Source organism: Quercus lobata, chromosome 1 (genome assembly GCF_001633185.2).
Source record: "Quercus lobata isolate SW786 chromosome 1, ValleyOak3.0 Primary Assembly, whole genome shotgun sequence".
Lineage (NCBI taxonomy): Eukaryota > Viridiplantae > Streptophyta > Magnoliopsida > Fagales > Fagaceae > Quercus > Quercus lobata.
Window position 1 is genome coordinate 13467828 of NC_044904.1, and position 22663 is coordinate 13490490.

At 37.6% G+C, this 22663-nt stretch overlaps 2 protein-coding genes across 2 annotated transcripts; one reads left to right on the forward strand and one right to left on the reverse strand.

The window, feature by feature from the left end:
- Positions 1-841: 841 nt before the first annotated feature.
- LOC115995344 lies at positions 842-1708 on the reverse strand. The gene has a single exon (XM_031119870.1). It carries the CDS (start codon positions 1706-1708, stop codon positions 842-844), a length of 867 nt encoding a protein of 288 aa, XP_030975730.1.
- Positions 1709-8865: 7157 nt separating this feature from the next.
- LOC115995361 (proteoglycan 4-like) lies at positions 8866-9336 on the forward strand. Its single transcript, XM_031119890.1, has one exon. It carries the CDS (start codon positions 8866-8868, stop codon positions 9334-9336), a length of 471 nt encoding a protein of 156 aa, XP_030975750.1.
- The last annotated feature ends 13327 nt before the right edge of the window (positions 9337-22663 follow it).

Below are 22663 nucleotides of genomic sequence, written 5' to 3' on the forward strand. Positions count from 1 at the left end.
TTAAGAAATAATTATATGGTGATTGTTTTTGGATAATTTAATTTTTATAACAATTAAGTGTGACCTTTTATAACAATAATTATTTGCAAATTACAAGGCTTATTTAGAACATATGGTAACTTGGAGACTTTGGACATCTCACCTAGTAAGTGTGACCTTGAAATAGTTTCCTCCCCAATTTAGTTGGATTAAAATAAATTTTGTTGTGATAATTAGGCCCATGCCACCATTATTGCTGTTGTTGGGAGAAATGAATTTGGAGATATTTTATTTGCTTACTCAAGTCTGTTCCCTCCCTTTCATCCAACTCTTGAAGAAATGCAAGCTGCACTTCAAGCCATCAAACTAGTAGTCTTGCACAAGTATTCTTATGTTCTTTTTGAAGGAGATTCCAAAGCAGTTATTGATACTTTGTAGAATATTCACTCCTCTCCTCCATGGTTCATAGTTTCTTATCTCCTAGACGTCAAAGTTGTATTAAGTTCTCTCATTTGCTAGGATTCTCTTTATTATTTTCTGGTAATTGGGATGGACCCATTTCTATTTCTTCTCTTCTTTCTGAGGTTTTTTTCTTCACTTTCTTTATTCTCTATCTATATAATTATCCTTATTCATAAATTAAAAAAAAAAATACTAGACTCTTGAAATCTATATTGTGATTTGGTAGAACCATTGTTCTATTCTAATAATATAAAACAGATAAGTATGGTATTATTGGCAAATAGTGTCTTAGTTGGTGTCCTAACTCCAACCACATATGATGTTGATGATGATGTAGTATATGACACTTCTAGTTTTCATTTTTTTTTTTTTTTTTTTTGAGAAAGAAGACCAAAAACTCTTATTTAGTAGGGAGGCCAGTTAAATCGGCCTGGAGTACAGGAAGAATATCTGGTGGTACATCCTCCATCCAGACTTGCATTTGAGATAAATAAATTGCTCGTCTTGCTAAAGAGTGAGCTACAGTATTACAATGCCTACGCACATGAGAGTAGTTAATTGTTGAGAAACATGAGGCAAGAAACTGAATGTCCTTCAGTATGTGTCCAAAACTTGACAGAGAGTGAGTGTTGTTTACTAGTGCTGAGATAAGTATTTGCGAGTCCCCTTCCAAGGTTATCTGCTGAAAACCGGTCTCTAGTGCTAGCTTCAAAGCCCTCCTTGCTGCCATTGCTTCCACTTCGATAGCTGTAAAGGGAAGTGGGGTTTTTTCCGAAAGAGAGAGCATGACTTGGCCCTCTGAGTTGCGGATGACCACTCCCAAGCCGGCGCTATTTTCTACTACAAACTGAGCGCCATCGAAATTAACTTTGTAAATGTTGCTGCTCGGTGCTTGCCAACTGGTTGGTGGTCGGCCTACTGGGATGATGGTTGAGAAGTTGTAGAGCTTGAATTCACGCATCCTATCTTGGGCTTGAGGTATCAGCTCGTTGAGTGGAGCTGCTGGTTTTCCGAGGCGAAGGTTATTTCTCCGGTTCCAGATTGCCCACGCCACCATGGAGAAGAGTGTTGGGTCCCTGTTATCTGCAAAAACACAACCAATTAGATCAATAAAAGATGTCGCCTGCTTCAGGCAACTATGATTCCAGAGTTGCACATCTGCCCACAGTTCACGCAGCTTTGGACAGTGATATAGTGCATGGACCACGTCCTCTCTTTGGTCTTTGCACTGCTCACAGAGATTATCATCAATGACTTTCCTCTGCATCAGGTTCGTCTTTGTAGGTAAAGAATTTTTTGATGCCCGCCAAATAAAATTTTTCACCTTACTCGGAACCTGTAAACTCCATATAGACTTCCAGAGAGGTTTTAGAGACTTCGGATCAAATTGACCAGGTTGAGATGATTGGTACTCTTGTTGCAAGAAAGTGTACCCTGACTTGACTGTGTACTCCCCAGTAGGGGTGAAAGGCTAGGTGAGGGTGTCTGTCTAGTCCGTGTGGCTCAAGGGGATTTTTTTGATCATCTCCGCTTCAAAACTCAGTAGATTTTCCTCCAGCACATCTTCTTTCCAAGCTCTGTTTTCAACATCCAAAAGAGCACTAACTTTAGCATCAGCCAAAGCTCCTGTACATGGTGAGATAATTTTTGGGGAGTGCTTTGCAGGCAACCAACGTGAACCCCAAATTGAAACTGAACATCCATCTCCAATCCTCCAAACCGTACCCCTCTGTATTACTTCCCTGCCCTTAATTATGCTTTTCCATGCATATGAGGCTGAGTTCGGATTTGTGGCTTCCATAATTGTGCAGTTGGGAAAATACTTGGCTTTGAAAACTCTATAAAACAGTGAGGTTTTATCATGCAAGAGTCTCCAAGTTTGCTTTGCGAGTAATGCATCATTGAATCTTGAAAGGTCTTTGAAACCCATCCCCCCTTGTGTCTTTGGTTTGCAAAGCTCCTCCCACTTTGTCCAATGGACCTTTCTGCTCTCTCCTCTTGGACCCCAAAAATTTTTTTTAACCAAAGTCTCAATATCTTGGCACAATCCAATTGGTAGCTTGAAACACGACATCGCGTAAGTAGGCAAAGCTTGTGCCACTGCCTTGATTAAAATCTCCCTTCTCGCCTGAGATAGTAATTTCCCTTCCCACCCTTGCAATTTTTTCCACACCCTTTGCTTGATATTGTCAAAGCTCTCTTTTTTTCTTCTACCAATGAAAGATGGTAGGCCCAAGTACTTTTCATATTGCTGCACCACTGGCACCCCAAGAGCGGTTTTGATTTTGTCTTGCATATCTTGAGAGGTTGATTTACTGAAAAATAGAGTGGTTTTGTCTCTATTTATTTGCTGCCCCGATGCACCTTCATACTTGGTTAAGACTTCGAATAACTTCTGACACTCGCTTTCTTTTGCCCTGCAGAAGATAAGACTATCATCTGCAAAAAGAAGGTGGGTTAGTCTAGGACCATTCCGGCAAATCGAAACCCCCCTTATGTCACCCAAAGTTTCAGCTTTTTTCAACAACCCATGAAAACCCTCTGTGCATAAAAGAAATAAATAAGGGGAGAGAAGGTCGCCTTGTCTAAGGCCTCTAGTTGGGGTAATGTGCCCTTGGGGTTCCCCATTTATTAAAACCGAGTATGTGGCTGTCGAAATACACTTCATCATCAATTTAACCCATGCCTCTGCAAAACCCATTTTCCGCATCAGTTTCTCCATGTATGGCCACTCCACCCTATCGTATGCCTTACTCATGTCCAACTTCAAAGCCATATACCCTGTGTTACCCGATGAGTGATTTCTCATGTAGTGTAGAGTCTCAAAGGCCACCATGATGTTGTTTGAAATTAACCGATCCGCCATGAAAGCACTTTGATGATCAGAGACAAGCTGTGGCATAATTTGTTTCAACCTGTTTGCCAACACCTTTGAAAAAACTCTAAACAGAACATTACTAAGGCAAATAGGTCAATATTGTGAGACATATTCAGGATTTTTTACTTTAGGAATTAAAGTAATAAAGGAGTGACAGAGTGCATTAGGCAGAGTACCTGAATTTAAATACAACAAGATTGCTTCTGTTACCTCGGGACCTACCAAAGACCAATATCCTTGGTAAAAGAGTGGTGGCATACCGTCAGGGCCAGGGGATTTTAAGGGTGCCATCTGCTTTAAAGCATTTTCAACCTCATCTGCAGTAAACTCCTTTAGCAACTCCACATTCATGTCTTCTGTAACTTTTGTAGGTATTTGCTCCAAAATCTCCTCAAAGTCCACCGGTGCACAGGAGGTAAAGAGTTTTTGATAAAATTGGACTACAGTATCAGTCACACGGCTTGGGTGAGTGCACCATTGACCATTTTCATCATATAACCCTTTGATGTAATTTCTTCTTCTTCTCTGCGTTGCTTTACTATGGAAAAAGCGAGTGTTCTTGACACCATCACGAAGCCATTGCACTTTGGATCTTTGAGCCCACATTTTTGCCTCACGGTCAAGGAGTGTAAGGATTTGTTTTTCTAAGTATTTCATCCTTTTGTTGCTGCCCCCATTCATCGCAACCAGCTCTGCTTTTGCCAATAACTTCCTTGTTTTTTCTAATTCTTTCCTCACATTTTTGAAACAATTTTTACTCCATTTGGTCAGCTCCTTCCCACACTCTTCCACCTTACGTATCACCTTTAAAACCTCATTTTCCCCATTGTCCCGCTGCCACACAGCTTGTATTGTGTCCGAGCAGCCTTGTTCAGTTAGCCACATCTGCTCGAATCTAAACGGTCTCTGTTGTGAACAATTCATCCCATCCGACACAATCAAAATAGGTCTATGATCAGATGCATCTGCCTCCAAGTGATAGATTTTGGTATCCGGAAATAAAGACAACCAGTCTGAAGTTGCCACAGCTCTATCAAGGCGCTCCCACACTGTGTAATCCGCAAAGTGCTTATGCCATGTAAATTCTGACCCCACAAATCCCAAATCAATAAAGCCGCATTCATCAAGTACCTTTCTAAAAGCTTGCATCTGCCCATGTGGTCGAAGTCTACCTCCCCTTTTCTCTGATTGTTTTGTTATCTCATTAAAGTCTCCCGTACAAATCCAAGGTGCAGATCCCCTTGCTTTCAAACTCTTCAAACGAGCCCATGCCTCATGTCTATTCTGTGTATCAGGTTCTCCATAAAATCCTGTAAATCTCCATTCATCATCCTTGTTCTTATTCACAATTGTATCTATATGATTTTTTGAGAAAGTTTCAAAGCTTAAGTCAAAATCCTCTTTCCAGAAAATTACCATTCCACCCGCCTTATTTCTTCTTGGCACCACAAATTTATGTTTGAACTTTATTTTATCTTGAACTAAAATTAGCCTTGCTTCATCCATCCATGTTTCGGCTATAAACACAACGGAGGGATCTTTTGCCCGCACCATATCCACGAGCTGATTTTCTGTTCGTTGGTTCCCAAGCCCCCGACAGTTCCAACATAAGAGACTCATTGGTTCTGGTGGGGCTGGGAACCAGCCTCCGCCAATATGTTTGTTACAACTTCATCCACCCGAGAAACTAGTTTCAATTTCTTTAGTAACTCTGGTTGATCCTCCTCTCTGCCACTTCTTTTTTCCCCTACTGCATCCTCCATCACAATATCTGATTCAGTTTCTGCTCGGTTGATTCTTTTCCATCTTCTTATATTAAGTTCTGGATTGTTTGAAATATCAGCTAGTGCTGATGCTGGACGGCACTTCAAGGGATGGGAATTGAGTGCACGTGAGTACACTTTTGTGGAAGAGCCTTCCCCATTAATTGTCAAAAACTCCAGATTATTTTCCTCCTGTTTGTCCCGAGAATGCTCCCTGTTGGCCTCAAACTTACTCAATTCACGGTCTATCTCCTGAATTTGCTCTTCAAAAATCTCATCAGATTTTTTCTCTGCCATAAATACCGGGTCTGCTATATTTGGATATAGCTGGACTGTGGGAATTTGATTTGGAAATAACGGATCCTCCCCCTGAATATCTGGAGCAGAATCTGTGGTAACTGATTGCACTTCCCCTTCCTTTTCTGACCGTATGATCTCAGGCGACGGACCCCCCTTACGGACCACCACCATTGGCGGTTTCCTGCTTTGGTTTGAAGGCGCTGCCTTGGTCGAGTTGCTTTTTTTGGAGTAAAATCCCGGGACCACGACTACATTCTTTCGAGTTCGCGTGAAGGGCTGTGCACGTATCCATGGACCATATTGTTGAGTTTCCAATTGTAAAGTTCCTTCGCTGTCAATCCATAGATCGCAATCTTTATCCGCGTGTGTGAGGCAACCACACCAGTAGCAAAGGTTGGGGAGGCATTCGTATTTGAAAGACACCCATAACTCCCTGCCATTTTCAAGTGATATGACACGTCCACGACACAATGGTTTGGATACATCAACCTTGACTCGAACCCGAATGAAACCATCTCCGTCTACCTCTGTGTTATCTGCTGGTTTGCTAACCGTGCCTATAGTCTCACATATTTTTTCTGCTATCTTTGGTGATCTAGTTTTCATTTGAATATGTAAAAATTAGCATATTGGAGTCCATTTGTCTCCATATACTTTTTCAGTTGTGTGATTAATTCTACTTTTAATCCTGTAAATGATGATTTTTTAGTAGTAGTACTTGTTTGAATTTGCGGAACACTCTAGTCACTAGCACATTGTTAGAGGCAATCTTGTCCTTAGTTGCCTGTACGTTTTGTAGGCAACAATCAAAGTATATAGGTGTTTTTTTTTTTTTTTTGCCCCCACTTTTTTAACTGGAAGATATTCTCAAATATATATACATATATGATATATTGAGAATCAAAGTAAACATGTATACGAATAATAAAAAAAAAAAAAAGAGTGTAAATAACTAAATATGTATGTAGTTATGTACGTTTTGATACTATAATCCGGTTCGAAAAAAAAGAAAAAAAAAAAAAGATTCCATCCGTAATTATTCATTGCACAATTTGAATATTTCTTGAGACAAGCCACCTAAATTTCTCAGTCAAATTAAAGTAAGAACTTTGCTTTCAGAAAGTAAATTAACATAATATAAAATTATGAATAAAGGGAATTCTTTGTTGGTGTACGTTTGGATAAAGACAAATTTTTTTCTTTTTTTTTTCTCAGATTTAAATAAAAATAATTGTAAGGACTCGATTTGTAACGACCCAAAATGATATTGGGTTCACACGTAAAAAGGCCCAAACAATAACATTTGTAGAGCGTGGGTTTGAAAGGCTAGGTCTTGGTCACCGGACAGTGGTTTGTCGTGGTGTTCATACAGAATTAAACCATATTCGCTCGAGAAGTCTTTCTCCTGGAGGCGGTCTGGGAGGCTCTGGTTCTTGGCCTATTTTTCCCAGCCCCCTTTTTTGGCGCATCGACCTTCACCTTATATAACCCTTCTTGGTTGATCCTAGCCCTCCACTTGTTGATCAGGCAGGTGCCTACTTAAGTACCCATCCCATCAGCTGCCTCCCCTTGCTTTTTATTAGTTGCGATGACCGAAGTCACCCTGTTCAGGCGTCTTTTCTCATTAATATGGTTAGGACGTTTGCGGGCGCATTTAATGCGGAGGGGACGTATTTACCTTGAACCAGTTCCGCACCGTACCCCCACGTAAGTCCCATTCTACTTGCCTCTTCTTCAGGGGGCTTTTTGGGGGCAGCCTTCAACGAGTTGTTGCTCTTCCTTTTGAAGTCTTGGAATGCCGAGGACAGGGTCATTCTCGGCTGTGCCCCCGGCATTTCGACCTTTCCCTATTCGTCCTCGGCAAATACCTTCCTCGGCACGGGTCCTGGGCCCTAGTAGAGCGTGGGCCGGATCATAAGTTCTCTGGCCCCACAATAGCCCCTCAAAATCCTGCTATCTGGCTCCTCGGACGGATAGGAGGGATTTGATGACATCAGACATCTGTCAATGCCTGTCAATTCTTATCACCTATCGGTTCCTGAGACTTTTCGTCTGCCCGAGACACGTTCCTAAAGACTTTGGAAGGAAAAACGTGGCCTCATTAAATGCGGCCGGCTCTGTGTTTCCTACGTTCTACGGCATGATGGAGATCTAACGGTGGGGATTTCTTTGCCTTTATGGGCGGGAAAATTCGTGCAGTTACTCTCAATGAGAGGCATAAATGATGTTTGGAACGGATTTGTCTCTTCAGTTTTGTTCATCTGAATTTTCGTCCAAACTCAAGTCTATCTCTAGCACAAAAAGCCTGTCCGAAGCGCCTTTCCTCTTTTTTGTAAGTTCCCTGCCTCCATTAACTCGTGCTTTTTTTTTTTCTGGGTTTATTTTTCTCTGGTTCCTTTCCTTCTCCTGTCACTGGTTAAGTTTGTTTAGTAACTTGTAGAGATGGTTAAATTGAGACTGAGGAAATTGGTTGATACTGAGGAGGCGATGGAAAAGTTCATCGCCGATTACAGGATTCCTCCCAACGTGAGTCTAAGGCATTGTAAGATGGGGGAGTGGTACTATCTGAGGAGAACGGGCAAGGTGGTAATTCCCGTCCTCGCCTTCGTAGAAGGGGGTATGAGAATCCCTATGGGGCCAGTAACGAAGGGTTATCTCAGGCACTTCCGACTAACCCCCACCTAGTGCACCGGCAACATGTTCAGGATTCTGGGTTGTGTGGATGCCTTAAACGAAAAGATGGGGCTAAGATTGACCCACCATGATATGAATTGGTGCTATAATCTTCAAAATTTGAAGGGGAAATCCTATTATATGAAGACAAGAGATGAGAGAGTTTGACTAATTTAATGTCTCCCTGATTCCAACAAGGGGTTAAACAAAGATTTCCTTATCGTATCCGGTGAATGGCATGATGGCGATCCATGTCCCACGGTAGAAGGAGAACCAGGTGGGGTATAGGGAATGGAAGGGCGCCAATCCTTTGTGCCATTTTAATTTGATGTGGTTCGATAACTAACCATGCGCATGTGTTTTTCTTGCAGATCCACACGCTTTTCACCGACACTTTCACCTAGTTAACCGGGTGGACTTGGAGACTGTTCTTCAAGCGGCAGTTTTCGTAAATGATGGGGATGGTCAAGTCCGAGCCGCTCACAAAATCTTAGGGTACGCTCCCCTTCAGAAGTCATTTGCCGACCCCAGGCACGTGATCAGCGCCAACCGTCCTCGGCTTCCAAAAATTACCATGGTCGAATAGGATTTTTAATCTCCGAAGGATCATTTGTCCCGGAGGGCATCCCACTGGTGGACCTCTCCTCATCTCACCAAGCAGCGGAGGACGAAGGCGAGTTAGATCAATCCGAGGAGGGATTTGGGGTATTTGACCTAGCCGACCAATCCGAGGATCCTTCTGGTGATATAGGTGACCCGGCCTTGTCCGAGGCGGAATTGTCATTAGTAGGCACATCTTTCCAAACCGAGATGGGACTTAAGAGAAAGCCCCCGACCAGCTTATTCGACCTCCTCGAGGGTCAATCGGGGAAGGGTGCGCAGGGAACACCGCATTCCAGCGCTCCGTCTCCACCACCTCAGCCCCAGACCATCCAGACTAGGTCATCCTCCACAAAGTCACAGCCACAATCTCCCCTCCCCAAACTTCCTGCTCCTCCCCAACCAGCTCTGCCTCCTCGGCCGGAGCCCATTGACTCAAAGAGAAAAATGAGTCCCAAGGGTAAGGAAGCCATGGATGGGGGAAAATCCCAACCTTCTAAGGAGAGGGATGAAGCCCCGCGTGTGAAACAATTGAAGATTGGGCATAAAGCAAGGGTAAAGAGACCGAAACCCAATCCACCCAAAGCAAAGGAAAGGGGATCGAAGCCCAATCCTTGCCAAGCGCCTGGCTTTCCGCCTCAATGCTCCACGGGGGTCCACTACTGGAAACCACGTCCATGAAGGACTTTGGAGATGGTGAGGGCGGTTATGTGATAGACGCATTAGGGAGAACCATGCTACTTCCCACCGACGTGGATGAGTTGAAGAAAATGAGGATGCAGGAGGCTTTCCTCAGTACGAAAAGGTACTTGGGCATGGTAAGGCTCTTGAAACCTAAAACTTTATTAACTCTTGCTCCCGGTCTGTCACTCACGATGTATTTATCTCACTTGACAGGCTCTCCAGGTCACCTATATGATGGAGGAAGAAGTTAACAAGCAGAGTAAGGTCGTCGAGAATTAGCGCTCCAAGCGCATAGACGCCGCGCGGACTCTCAAAGCTTCTGAGGACGACCTCGCAAAGGCCAAGGATGCCTTAAAGGAGGCTATCCGAGAGAGGGATAGCGCCTCGGCAGGTTTAGATGGCGCCCAAAAACAGGCAGAGGAACAGACAAAACGTCTACTCGAAGCCGAGGATCAGTTGCGAATAGCCAAGGAGCAGATCAGTGATTTAAAGAAAAGACTGATCTTGGCAGAGAATGATAAAGGCGTGGTAGAGTATGTCCAGGACGAAGCCATGAGGGCCAAGCGGGAGGCTGAGTTTGCCAGAAACGAGGCTGAGGCTGCCAGGGAAACGGCCGAGGATGAGGGTTACAACGCGGGGACCCAAGCCTCTCTTAACGCCCAAATTCCCGGAGTATGCAGGTTATACTACTCCCAGGTTTGGGAAGAGGCCTTAAAGCGAGCTGGGGTGGATGCTTCATCTGATTTGTGAAAGCGGAGAGCATATTTTACCCTACAGCCATCCGTGAGGCCGCCTCCACCAGCTCCGAGGCTGTGAGCGATCAACACAAGGGAGGGGTCACTCAATCAGAAGTTGCACAGGTCGGTGTCCGTCCTGGCGAGTCGCTTAAAGGGGGAGAGCTTCATGATGTGATAGAAGCACTTGAACGTATGGATCCCGAGGTACCCAAAGAGGATGTCGAGCCTATGGTCAGTGATCAGATCCCTGATGCCGAAGAGCCAGCCATACTTGCCCAGCCCCTGCAGGCAATTCCCCTCGCTGTGGTCCCCAAGAGTACCAACACCGACCCTGCTCAGTCTTCCCCAGAAGGGACTGTCCTCCAGGGCATCGAAGCTGGACCTGTTCTGCCTTCCCAGGATGTGGCCGACACAGAATTGAAGAAGTAGAAACCCCGGCCAGCCTCTGTATTTGTTTTTAGCTTAATGAATAACTAGTTTCTTTTTTATTTTGAAAACTTTGTATTCTGCTGGTAGTTTGAACCTGTTGAACAGATATATGAAATTCTTTTCTTCCTCTTTCCTTTTGGTTACTTGTTAGTTGCCCTCGCTGGTACTTACTATTGTTTATGATTTTTGAACTAATTATCTTAACATGTATGAATGGTTGTGCATGCGATATATTTAGAATCATGTTTCGGAACGTTAGCTTACCCGCACCTATAGAGCCTTGAACTCATGTCTGAACCTCCTTCAATGGAGATATAGGCGTCATCTGAGATGTCTCGTGTATTGATAGGTCCAACTTAGTATCCAGATTTCCTTTAAGTAGTTGGCTTCCCAATGGGTTTGAGTCCGACGACTATGCAATACCTTGGTTTTGTCCAAAACTTGATTTTTAAGTAGTTGGTTTCCCCATAGGTTTGAGTCCGAGGACCATGCAATACCTTGGTTCTGTCCAAAACTTAGCTTTTTAAGTAGTTGGTTTCCCTATAGGTTTGAGTCTGAGGACCATGCAATACCTTGGTTCTGTCCAAAACTTAGCTTTTTAAGTAGTTGGTTTCCCCATAGGTTTGAGTCCGAGGACCATGCAATACCTTAGTTCTGTCCAAAACTTGATTTTTAAGTAGTTGGTTTCCCCATAGGTTTGAGTCCGAGGACCATGCAATACCTTGGTTTTGTCCAAAACTTAGCTTTTTAAGTAGTTGGTTTCCCCATAGGTTTGAGTCCGAGGATCATGCAATACCTTAATTTTGTCCAAAACTTGATTTTTAAGTAGTTGGTTTCCCCATAAGTTTGAGTCCGAGGAACATGTAATACCCTGGTTCTGTCCAAAACTTGATTTTTTAAGTAGTTGGTTTCCCCATAGGTTTGAGTCCGAGGACCATGCAATACCTTGGTTCTGTCCAAAACTTAGCTTTTTAAGTAGTTGGTTTCCCCATAGGTTTGACTCCGAGGACCATGCAATACCTTGGTTCTGTCAAAAACTTGATTTTTTAAGTAGTTGGTTTCCCCATAGGTTTGAGTCCGAGGACCATGCAATACCTTGGTTCTGTCCAAAACTTGATTTTTTAAGTAGTTGGTTGAATTAACCCCTCGGCTATGGCGTGGGATCGTGGTTTAGGGGGATTAGCTTCTCGGCCGAGCCCCTAAAACCATCCATGCTACTGACGCCACGAAGTATAGCCCCTAGTGGAACTTTATGCTAAGACACTACAACCGGCTATTGGAAATGATGTGGGGAATTGTCTCAACCCACCGCCTGTGCCAAGACACAAGCCTTTCCCACAGACGGCGCCAATTGTAAGGACTCGATTTGTAACGACCCAAAATGATATTAGGTTCACACGTAAAAAGGCCCAAACAATATCATTTGTAGAGTGTGGGTTTGAAAGGCTAGGCCTTGGTCACCGGACAGTGGTTTGTCGTGGTGTTCATACAGAATTAAACTGTGTTCGCTCGAGGAGTCTTTCTCCTGGAGGCGGTCTGGGAGGCTCTGGTTCTTGGCCTTTTTTTCCCAGCCCCCTTTTTTGGCGAATCGACCTTCACCTTATATAGCCCTTCTTAGTTGATCCTAGCCCTCCACTTGTTGATCAGGCAGGTGCCTACTTAAGTACTCATCCTATTAGATGCCTCCCCTTGCTTTTTGTTAGTTGCGATGACCGAAGTCACCTTGTTCAGGCGTCTTTTCTCATTAATATGGTTAGGACGTTTGCGGGCGCATTTAATGCGGAGGGGACGTATTTACCTTGAACCAGTTCCGCACCGTACCCCCACGTGGGTCCCATTCTACTTGCCTCTTCTTCAGGGGGTTTTTTGGGGGCAGCCTTCAACAAGATGTTGCTCTTCCTTTTGAAGTCTTGGAATGCCGAGGACAGGGTCATCCTTGGCTGTGCCCCCGGCATTTCGGCCTTTTCCTATTCGTCCTCGGCAAATACCTTCCTCGGCACGGGCCCTGGGCCCTAGTAGAGCGTGGGCTGGATCATAAGTTCTCTGGCCCCACAATAATAATAATCAATTTTAATTTTTTCAAAAAATAAACTAACTTTTAATTTTTATCGCACATTAAACATAAATATTACCAAAAATTATATATTTTGACAAACAAATAAAGTTAAACCACCGAAAACTGAGGTACCCAAAGTCCTAAACAGACACCTAATAACATGTTATTTATGTTTAATCTCAGTCTACGAAGGACTTAATTATGGTTTTAGATAGTGGAAAACATTATTACTTGAATCAAACCAACCTCATGCTATGCTATCATTTCAAGGCTTGGAACTAAAAATATATCCTGTATGAAAATTTTAACCAATGGTGGGGACATTGTGATTGCTTTGGATCTCATTTATTTTTATCTAGATCTAGTTTATCTTTTGGACTTTATTGCATCTGATTTGATATATAAATGCTCTGTTTCGTTTTGTGTTGTATTTGAGTTTTATTAATTGTGGGTTTGGTTCTTTTTCCAGCCAATTTCTCTTTGTTTAAGTGTGTTTGGATAGAAAGAAAATGAAGGAAAATAACATAGACTTTTGAGGTTTTATTTTTTAAAAATTCATTTCTTTTGACTTAAAAATCATCGGTTCAATTTTTTTTTTTTTTTTTTTGATGTGGTTTTTTCTATTTATTAAATATTGAGGTGGCATTTTTTTAAGTTAATTAAAACTTTTTAACATTATTTTATAAGCCACCTAGGCTTCGAAGTATGTCAACCGTGCACATCATTAATTACGTAGGCATTTTTTGTTAATGAATTGACGGTAAAAACTATATTGACTATAAAATAAAAATAACACGAACTAAATTGATTAAAAAATAAAAATAATATGAAACAAATTGATCCGTATCCTTAAAATATAATAAGGACCAAAATAATTTTGGGATAAAACCCTTTTTCGTCCATACATTTTCACACGATACACTTTGGTCCCTAACTTTTTTTTTTCACCGCTTTTAGTCCATAAAATAAAATAAAAAGCGATCTCATTTTTGTCCCTAATGTCAGTGCCCTAACGGCAAAATCCTAGGTGGTAGACGGAACACCTTATTAGCTGACGTGGCGCTAACGTGGCACTGATGTGGCAATTAAAATATTATTAAAAAATATTATTTGGCATTTTTATATGCCACGTCAGCATTTTAATTTTTTATATAAGCCATGTCAGAAAATTTAAACCAAAAATAAATAAATAAATTAAAAAAAAAAAACTTAAATTAAAAACACAAACCCAGATAGATCTAACACAAACTTAGATCTAACATAAACCCAGAAATAAAGAAAATTAAAAACAAACATTAAACCTTAAATAAAATATATAAAAAAATTTCATTAGTTTTTCGGAAGAACATGATTGTTCATTTTTCATGTTCTTCCCCAAACATGTTTCTTGTCCAGAAAATTAAAATATTTAAGATTTCTTTTTTCTTTTCTTTCATTTTCTTAGTAAATAAACTTGCAAATACACATAGCAAAGCAAAGAAAAATCGATCCCCTGCAAAATGTTTCAAACCTAGATGGGTGAGGTTGCAGTTACAGTTGCAGCTACAACTCTTAAACCCAGATCTCCTGCAAAATCAATCTCCAACAAAGAACTAAACCCAAATCTCTAGCAAAACAACCAAACCCAAAAAACCAATAAACCCAACAACCAAACCGATCAACAAAGTAAACCTTAACCTTCAAACCCGTAAATTTTATTGGGAAACAAACACAAAAAATCCAGACTGGTTGAATTATGTGAGAGAGAAAATGAATTGTTGATAAATATCGAGTCAGATACCCACAGGAAAAACAAACCAAAACCTCCAATATTCTCAAACCCAAAAAAGCGACTTTCTGTTAGTCCTTCCTTTACTCGTTGTTGATGAAGATCGGGTCAGATATCCACAGAAAATGCCCCTTACTTTGCTCGGCGTTGGTCGAGGAAAAACCTGAAAAGCGAAAGGGCCGGTTCAGAGGTTCCTTCCCCTTGATCTGCTCCAAATCACCGCCGATCTTAGCCCCTCTCTCTAAACCCAAATCCAAACCACTGTCGATCTCAGCCCCTCTCTCTCTACCCAAATCCAAACCACCACATCTCAGCCTCTCTTTCTCTAAACCCAGATCAAAGCCATATCCCAAAAACTGCAACTTGAACTTAAAGAGAAAAAGAAATAAGAGAAAGCCAAGAAGGAGAGAGAGGAGTTTGACCCGAGAGGGAGATAGAGATAAAAAAAATGAAAATTCGGTTTTATATATTTTATTTAGGTTTTAATGTTTGTTTTTAATTTTCTTTATTTCTGGGTTTGTGTTTGATCTGAGTTTGTGTTAGATCTGTCTGAGTTTGTGTTTTTAATTTATTTTCTTTTTTTGTTTAAATTTTCTGACATGGCTTTTTATAAAAAATTAAAATGCTGACGTGGCATATAAAAATGCCAAATAATATTTTTTAATAATATTTTAATTGCCACATCAGCGTCATGTTAGTTAATAAGGTGTTCCGTCTGCCACCTAGAACTTTGCCGTTAGGGCACTAATAGTACGGACAAAAACAAGATCGCATTTTTTATTTTAGGGACTAAAAGTGATGAAAAAAAAAATTAAGGACTAAAGTGAGAATCGTGTGAAAATATAGGAACGGCAAACTTTATCCTAATAATTTTTGGTTATTGATTTATTTATATATAGCCACGTATATATATAATTTATAGCCACGTACTTCCCCGTGATAAATGCAATGGAATTGTTTGTGACTCTGACCATGACTTGATACATAACAAACATCCAACCCAATAAGAAAATATTTATTTTTCCAAAGTGCACTTTTTCATGTGATTATCCGATAGGCACCAACAATCAACCATATCACTGACATAATTGGTGGCCCTAGTATATGCTACTAGTAGTATCTGAGGCCTACGGCCTTAAGTCAGAATGATGCGGAAAACTTGGGCCATGTTACTACTTTTTTGTACTTCATTAGAGTGAGGTTTTAGCTTTGAAGTGGTTAGAGACTACTATAATTACGTCTATGTAGAAAAATCAAGTTGGTCACCCCTTTAACTAATTTTTTCTTTAAAAAAATTATTTTGTGAAGTCTTTTTTGTTTGTATTGCCATTTGATCTAGTGCTAATTAATATATTGAAACTTAATATTAGTTCTTCCGTACAATTTTTTTTAATAAAGAAAACCCAAATGTTTTGAAGTGCCACTCCATTGACGTTTTGTCCAACCCATTCCATTCTGAAATTCTCAATTATGTATAGCTTATTATTGTGCCCTAGACCCTACCAAATAGGTCACTTTGTCGCGGCTTGGGCTAAACTGGTCCCAGACACCTAGACCATAAAAACATGTCGGTTTTGATTGGTACAACTCACACCAAATGTTGTCCCACATTGAAATTAAGAAAACGATCAGCACATGAATATATAGAATGGAATGACCTTGACTTCCTGATTTGTCTTAAAGTTGAGTCTTCTATTTCCAACCTATTGTGTTGGTTTCTCATTTTTGTGGTCCATAATGTAGGGGGGAAAAAAATCAGATAAATGGGGATACACGAACCATAGACTGTAGGAAGAAAAAGGTTCTTTATTGATTTAAACGCTGTACCTGTGAGATAGGGACAGAGAAAGAGGAAAAAAAAACAAAAAAAAAAAAACAAAAATTTCACATAGTACTTGTGATTGATAAAAATAAAAATATTTGACAAGAATGAATAAGAACATATTAATTAATAAAGTCTATTGTACTCAAACTAAAAATTAATTGCCTTAACCTAATAATAAGAATAATTATCATGAAAATATTATAAGTTGAAATCATATTGTATGAATAGGAATTTCCGACATATGGATAAACTTGGCTATATGATTTGTCTGAAAGTGAGTCTTCTATTTCCAACATGGTGCATTGTTTTCTCACTTTTGTGGTCCACAATATGGGAAAAAAAAACCCCAAATAAATGGGGATACACAAACCATAGATTGTAGGCGTTGTGTAAAAAAAATAAAAATTTTAGCAGGAATGAGTAGGAACATATTAATTAATAAAGTCTCTTTACTCATGCAAAAAATTAGTTGTGTTTGAACATGATAACAAAAACAATCATCATGAAAAAAACGTTATAAATTGAAATCATATTGTATGAATAGAAATATCTGAACATAAGGATAAAGTTGGCTGTATAAGTGAGGACTTCAAATGTGAAATAATATATTAATTTGATTCTCATTGACTGTATTCAAAGTATATGATACTTTTCTTCAGCTGGAAATGTTGGCACTTGGTAAGAAAAAAGGGAAACCGAGAACTTGGCAGTGATATATATATATATATATATATTTTTTTTTTTTTTTTGAGTTTTGACTGAAACCCAAAGAAAACGGCAAAGCAAGTCAAGTCATGGATAGTGAACGTATGTACAACACGTCCAAGCCACGGAGTGGGCACCAAGTTCCCACACTTTCCACCTGCCCTTAATTAGTGTTGCCTCTTGGATGTGGCAAACAATTATGAAATATATATGCTTGCATAAGTGCATACGTTCGCCTACAACTACATCACTACGTGCAGGTGGGTCCCATCTAAATTTGAAGCTTATATGTAAGTGTACTCACCACACAATTTCGTCTTCTAGATTGATATTTTGATATACATTGAACATCACATCTCCTAAGCACGGAAAAATCATTTTTCTGCGTTAGAGTTAGAGGAATGAGACCAATGTTTCATTGAAATATGGGTCGTGTAACTCAATTTATGCATATGCATTGATATATTTAAAATATATACATTAAGATGTATAGTATAATTCTTACATGTATAATTTAAATATTATTGTTAGTCATTCTTATATTTTTTTTAACTCTTTAAAAAGTCTTGTAAGAATATTATTATGTAGAAAATGTAAAATTGTCCATTTAAAAAAAAAAATTTATGTTCATTAATTTTAGACTCTTTAGTTTTTGTACACAATAATTTACTTAGATGGATATTTATGAATATTTGACTCTAAAATTAAGAAATAAGACTCTTTCTGAAAATAAATAATTTAGGACACATGATGTAAAATTGGACTTCAATTGTAGAATCTAATTGAATTTTCTCTAAACTTTACCCCCCCTCTCTCTCTCTCTCTCTATATATATATATATATATATATTAGTCTCATTCGTTGGATGGAAGATATACTTTTTTCTCTAAGCATATGCCTTCACTAAACTTATTGCTTTTCATAAGTTTTTTTGGATCTCATAAAAAAAAAAAAAAAGGAAAAAAAAAAACCCTCTTCATCTTGCTGTTTCTTAGCAATTGAGGAAAGATGTTCCTCTTCTTATTGGCTAATGAAATTGGGGTTTTTATACAAAAATCAAAACTCAAGTATAAGACATACTTCATTTTACAATTATAATATAGATGATAAATGTCATTGACAAAAAATATTATCAACTCAAATATAAGATGTTAGTCTCTAAGTACGCGCATGCTCAGAAGCTCTTCTATTTTTTGGGTAAAGATTAATAATTTGCATTTATTATAATTTGAGATTTCTACTTTTTCCAATCAAAAAAAAAAAAAAAAAAAACCCTAAAGGTGTAATGATTTTTTTTTTTTTTTAAATTGAAAAAAAAGGACAGAAGAAACAAATACATTGTGATGAAGTAAAAAAAAAAAAAAAAAAAAGAATATGTGGGGTGAGTTTTGTAAATTGGAGGAGTTTTAAAACTAACAAAAGAGTAATCCTATTTTGTAGGGAGTTAGTGAGTAGAAGTAAGAATTTAAATCAATGTAAAAGTAGGAGTTTATTAGAAGCAGGAAGGCATTTCAACGTAGAAGTATGAATTTATTATTTTTTCAATTTACTATTTTAACCCCATTTTTATGTTTTAGGTAGGGGTATTTTTGACAGTAAAAAAAAAAAAAAAAACTAATTTTCTTTTTCCAGTTTACTATTTTAACCTCATTTTTTAGTTCTTGGTTAATTACGTTAGATGTATTTTTGACTGGAAAAAAAACAATAACTAACTTTTTGAATCCTCTTGATATATATAGATTCTACAATTAAAAAAAAAAAAAAAATCAAGTATAAGATATATTTCATTTTAAATATATTTAGTGACACAAATTTTTCATAAAAAATGTCATGAAAATTTTTGTCTCCCTAATGTAATTCTAACTTGAATTGATGGACTAATCATCTGAATGCCGGTATTACCAAAGTCCAAAGAGCAAGGCAATCCAAAACCTAGAGGTGTGGGTAGAGAATATGGAATGGGAGCTTGACATTGATTCAAGACATTGTTGGATGAGTTCCCATATGTGGTGATGGATACATAGGGACAGAGCCATTGTTAAACAGGGGGGCAATGACCCTCCCTAAAAAGTTACATTTTGCACCCCTTAAATAATATCATTGATTTTTTTAAGAGTAATGCTATACTAACAAACTTTTTTACAACAATTTTACAAATTATTTTGGTAATAAATTTTTATTGGTTCGCATATAGGCCCACCAATTATAATAATTTTTTACTTACCAATAACCACTTATCACATCAACAATTTATAAAAAAATTTGTAACTCTAGTATTTTTCTCATTTCAGTGACCATAAAAAAATTTATGGGTCTAAAATCTAAAACAAAATATACAAGCAAAAAAAAAAAAATAAAATTGTTCAACAACAAAAATTATCAATAGTAAAACAAAAAAAAAAACTTAAGCCCAATCAACCAATTTTTTATCCAAAATAAACAATCCTGACCTTTAAAAAATTCTAAACAAAAATTAATTTTGTTCTTTCACAAAAAAACCTCAGCAGCTAAATAGTAGCAGCTAATTGAGGTTTTAATATAACATATAGAAATACTATTTAACCAAAAAAATTTAAGCCTATTAGTTTAGTCCTAGTTTTGTTATATTAAGTTTCCAACTCTTTTTTTTTTCTTCTATGTGGGACTTTCACTCACATGTGTAACAATAAGACATAAAATAATTATCCCCCTTAATTTAAATTTCTTGACATGTGCTAAGGGCCTTGTACTGAATTGGTATATAATTTACATGAATTTCATTTGCCACAATAGCATTTTCTATCTATCACTCAATGTAAGAACATTTTTCAAATATTTTTAAAAGTATAAAGACTAAAATGAAATACTAAAAGAAAATAAGGATATTGAAACAACGGTTAAAAATTGAAGGATCAAATATATGATTTAATCTTTATTTCACTATTATTCTATTAAATGATATGAGGTCACTACAAAAGTTTATCAACCCAGGTTTTGTCTTTTACTGATTCCTTGTCTACCTTTAAAATCACTGTCAAGCAGAATTAAAAATAGTATAGAAAAACAAGCGAAGAAATTAGCACGAGTACGTTATTAATGTTTTTTGAATGCTGGAATACTGTGCCATAAATGTATAAGCGACTGGTGTTTGCGTTTGTTTCGACACAAAAATCATCACAAAAATATCAATTTGTAAATGTTAATTTGCAAGTTAAATATTTCAAGCTTTTTAATGATTTTAATAGGACTCTAATTTAGAGTTCAAGTTCAGAAATCAACATTTAAATTATCATGTACACTGAGTCAGACCTTTTCAAAAAAAAAAAAAAAAAATTTCACTCAAGCCTTTAGATCAAAACTTAATGTAACTTTCATTATACAAGTATAAAAATAATTTTAAATAAATGTGACAACAGTGCTCCAAGCTATACATTTAATCGAATTTATTATCCTAAAATTGCTAACTTCTTTCATTCTTTGAACTATCTAAGATATTTTTTGATAGATTGTATTGTCTATCAAATGGTGACTTAAATAATGTGGACCATATATATATACACTAAGTTTTTCTTTTCATAGGGGCCAGATACTAAGTTATCTGGTCACAAATTTGTCATTTATTGGACCAGTCTTAAGGTTGATAGCAGAGTATTAGCATTCCCATTAGCAATGTTGATAGGCAACCAATACTTTGTTTCTAGCTAGTAGTAATGATTAAAGAGTCTTCACTTGATGATAATAATGACAAACTCGTTTTCAAAAAAATAAAATAAAATAATGACAAACTCATGTTGGTTGACAATTAAGATGTTGTCTTCTTGCTGTAATCAACTGGTGATGAAAATGCATGTTCAGGAGATATATACATGACTGATCATTTGGATCCTAGGGTCCATAATTTCCTTAATAAAAAGGAAAGTTCAAACTCTCTTGTAATTTCATATCCTATTACTTTTTTAAAAACTTAAAATTTATATTTTCATATATTTATAAAAATTGTTGTTTTAAAATTAATCTAATATAACTCACAAGTCTTAAATTACTATTATTTTAATTAAAATACACGCTAATTCTTTTAATGCAACAAAATGCCAAAATTGAAATAAGCTAGGCCAGTGGCTTCATTCCTTCGACTAAGTACACTGCCCAAGACAAACTTATTTCCAACATTTTTATTATTATTTTTTCCTCACCAGCTATATCTTACTCTCTTTTCATTTATATTTTTTTTCTCTTGTTTTTTATTATCCACACGCGTCTTCTGTGATTTGTCCTGTCCTCTCGATTTCTACACTACCCACTTCTGAATTTCAACACATCTTCATCTTCACCTTCACTTTTATGAGTTTATCACAGTAGCACTTTTCTTCATCTTCTATCAGTAGTTCAGTACCAATGCTCTCACTCTCAAATTTCTCACCACAATTTTTTTTTTTTTGTTAGCTATACAGGCACGTTTGTTCATTTCTTTTCTTTTCATTTTTTCCTTTTGGAGGTTTTTAGGTGTACAGAATACAGATTTGTTTAGTTTTTAAGATTTTTTTTTTTTTTAAAATACAAACTTTATGAGAGTGAAATCTTGAATTTCGGTTAATATTTATCGAAACGACCCGAAACACTCAAAATAGACCGATATGACCCGAAATTCCAACAACAACTAACCACCTAGTACTATTCCTATAATTTTTTCTCCTCAAAATCTTAGGAAAGCTAGATAAGTAACATTTTAGATTATTCATAATTTTCTTCTCCTGTTAATGGAAAATTTAAAAACTCTGGGCCATGGCCCCACGGCCCCCTATTTCCGCCACTACATTCACACGTACATTTTCAAATTCTCATTCATTTTTCCACGTGGACAAAATGATTTGTATCATGTGTTCTCCAAATCTCCATCTTCCCAATAATCTATATATATATATATATATAAAACCGAAACCTTTGCTGGCACCACAATTTTCTACGTCAGCACAATATTTAAAACCACAATTTTCCACGTCAGCACAATATTTAAAAAAAAAAAAAAAAACATTATAGCACCTCAAAACCCTAGCAACCTTACCCCTTTCTCAAGTTAAGAAATAAAACCTTAGCAACCTTACCCCTCTCTCAAGTTAAGAAATATAAAGCCATAGTTTCTGCAAACTCTCTCTCCCCAAACGTAAATATCAAATTCAACCCCTTTAATTTCTCTTTATATTTTTTAGGCTTCTATAGAGTTATAGTGAGTTATGCTGATTTTTTTTTTTTTTTGTATGTGTGTATAGATGGTCATAATACTCCGGTATTCCAAGAGAAGTTTGTGTTTTCGTTAATTGAAGGTCTTAGAGAGATAAGTGCTGCAGTTTGGAAAAGCAATACAAAAGACGATTTCATTGACAGCAGAAAGTAATTACTTTGTCTCATATTTTTGTTTTTTGAATTGATTTTGTGTGCTTTTTAGACCCTTTTGGATCAATTTTGTTAATTGGGTGTTTTTTTTTTTTTTTTTTGATAGGGTCCAATTGGGGAAAGTTCTTTCAAAGGGCTACGACGACCACACTTGGTGTCTGTATACTAATAGTGGGGGGTAAGTACTATAAATTACTAACCCTTTTAAGTGTATTAGTTAGAATTATTTTCAAATGATTGTACCAATAAAAGTGAATGTGTATAAATTTTATTTAACTATCCTGTGCATCGCACGGGTTAGCGACTAGTATATATATAATTATAGAACTCTGTGTTTTTTTCGGTCATAAACTCCACTCTCTTTTCAAGGTGACTCTTTTCTCAATTAATTTATAGAATCACAGTACTCTAATTCTCTCTCTCTCTCTCACAAA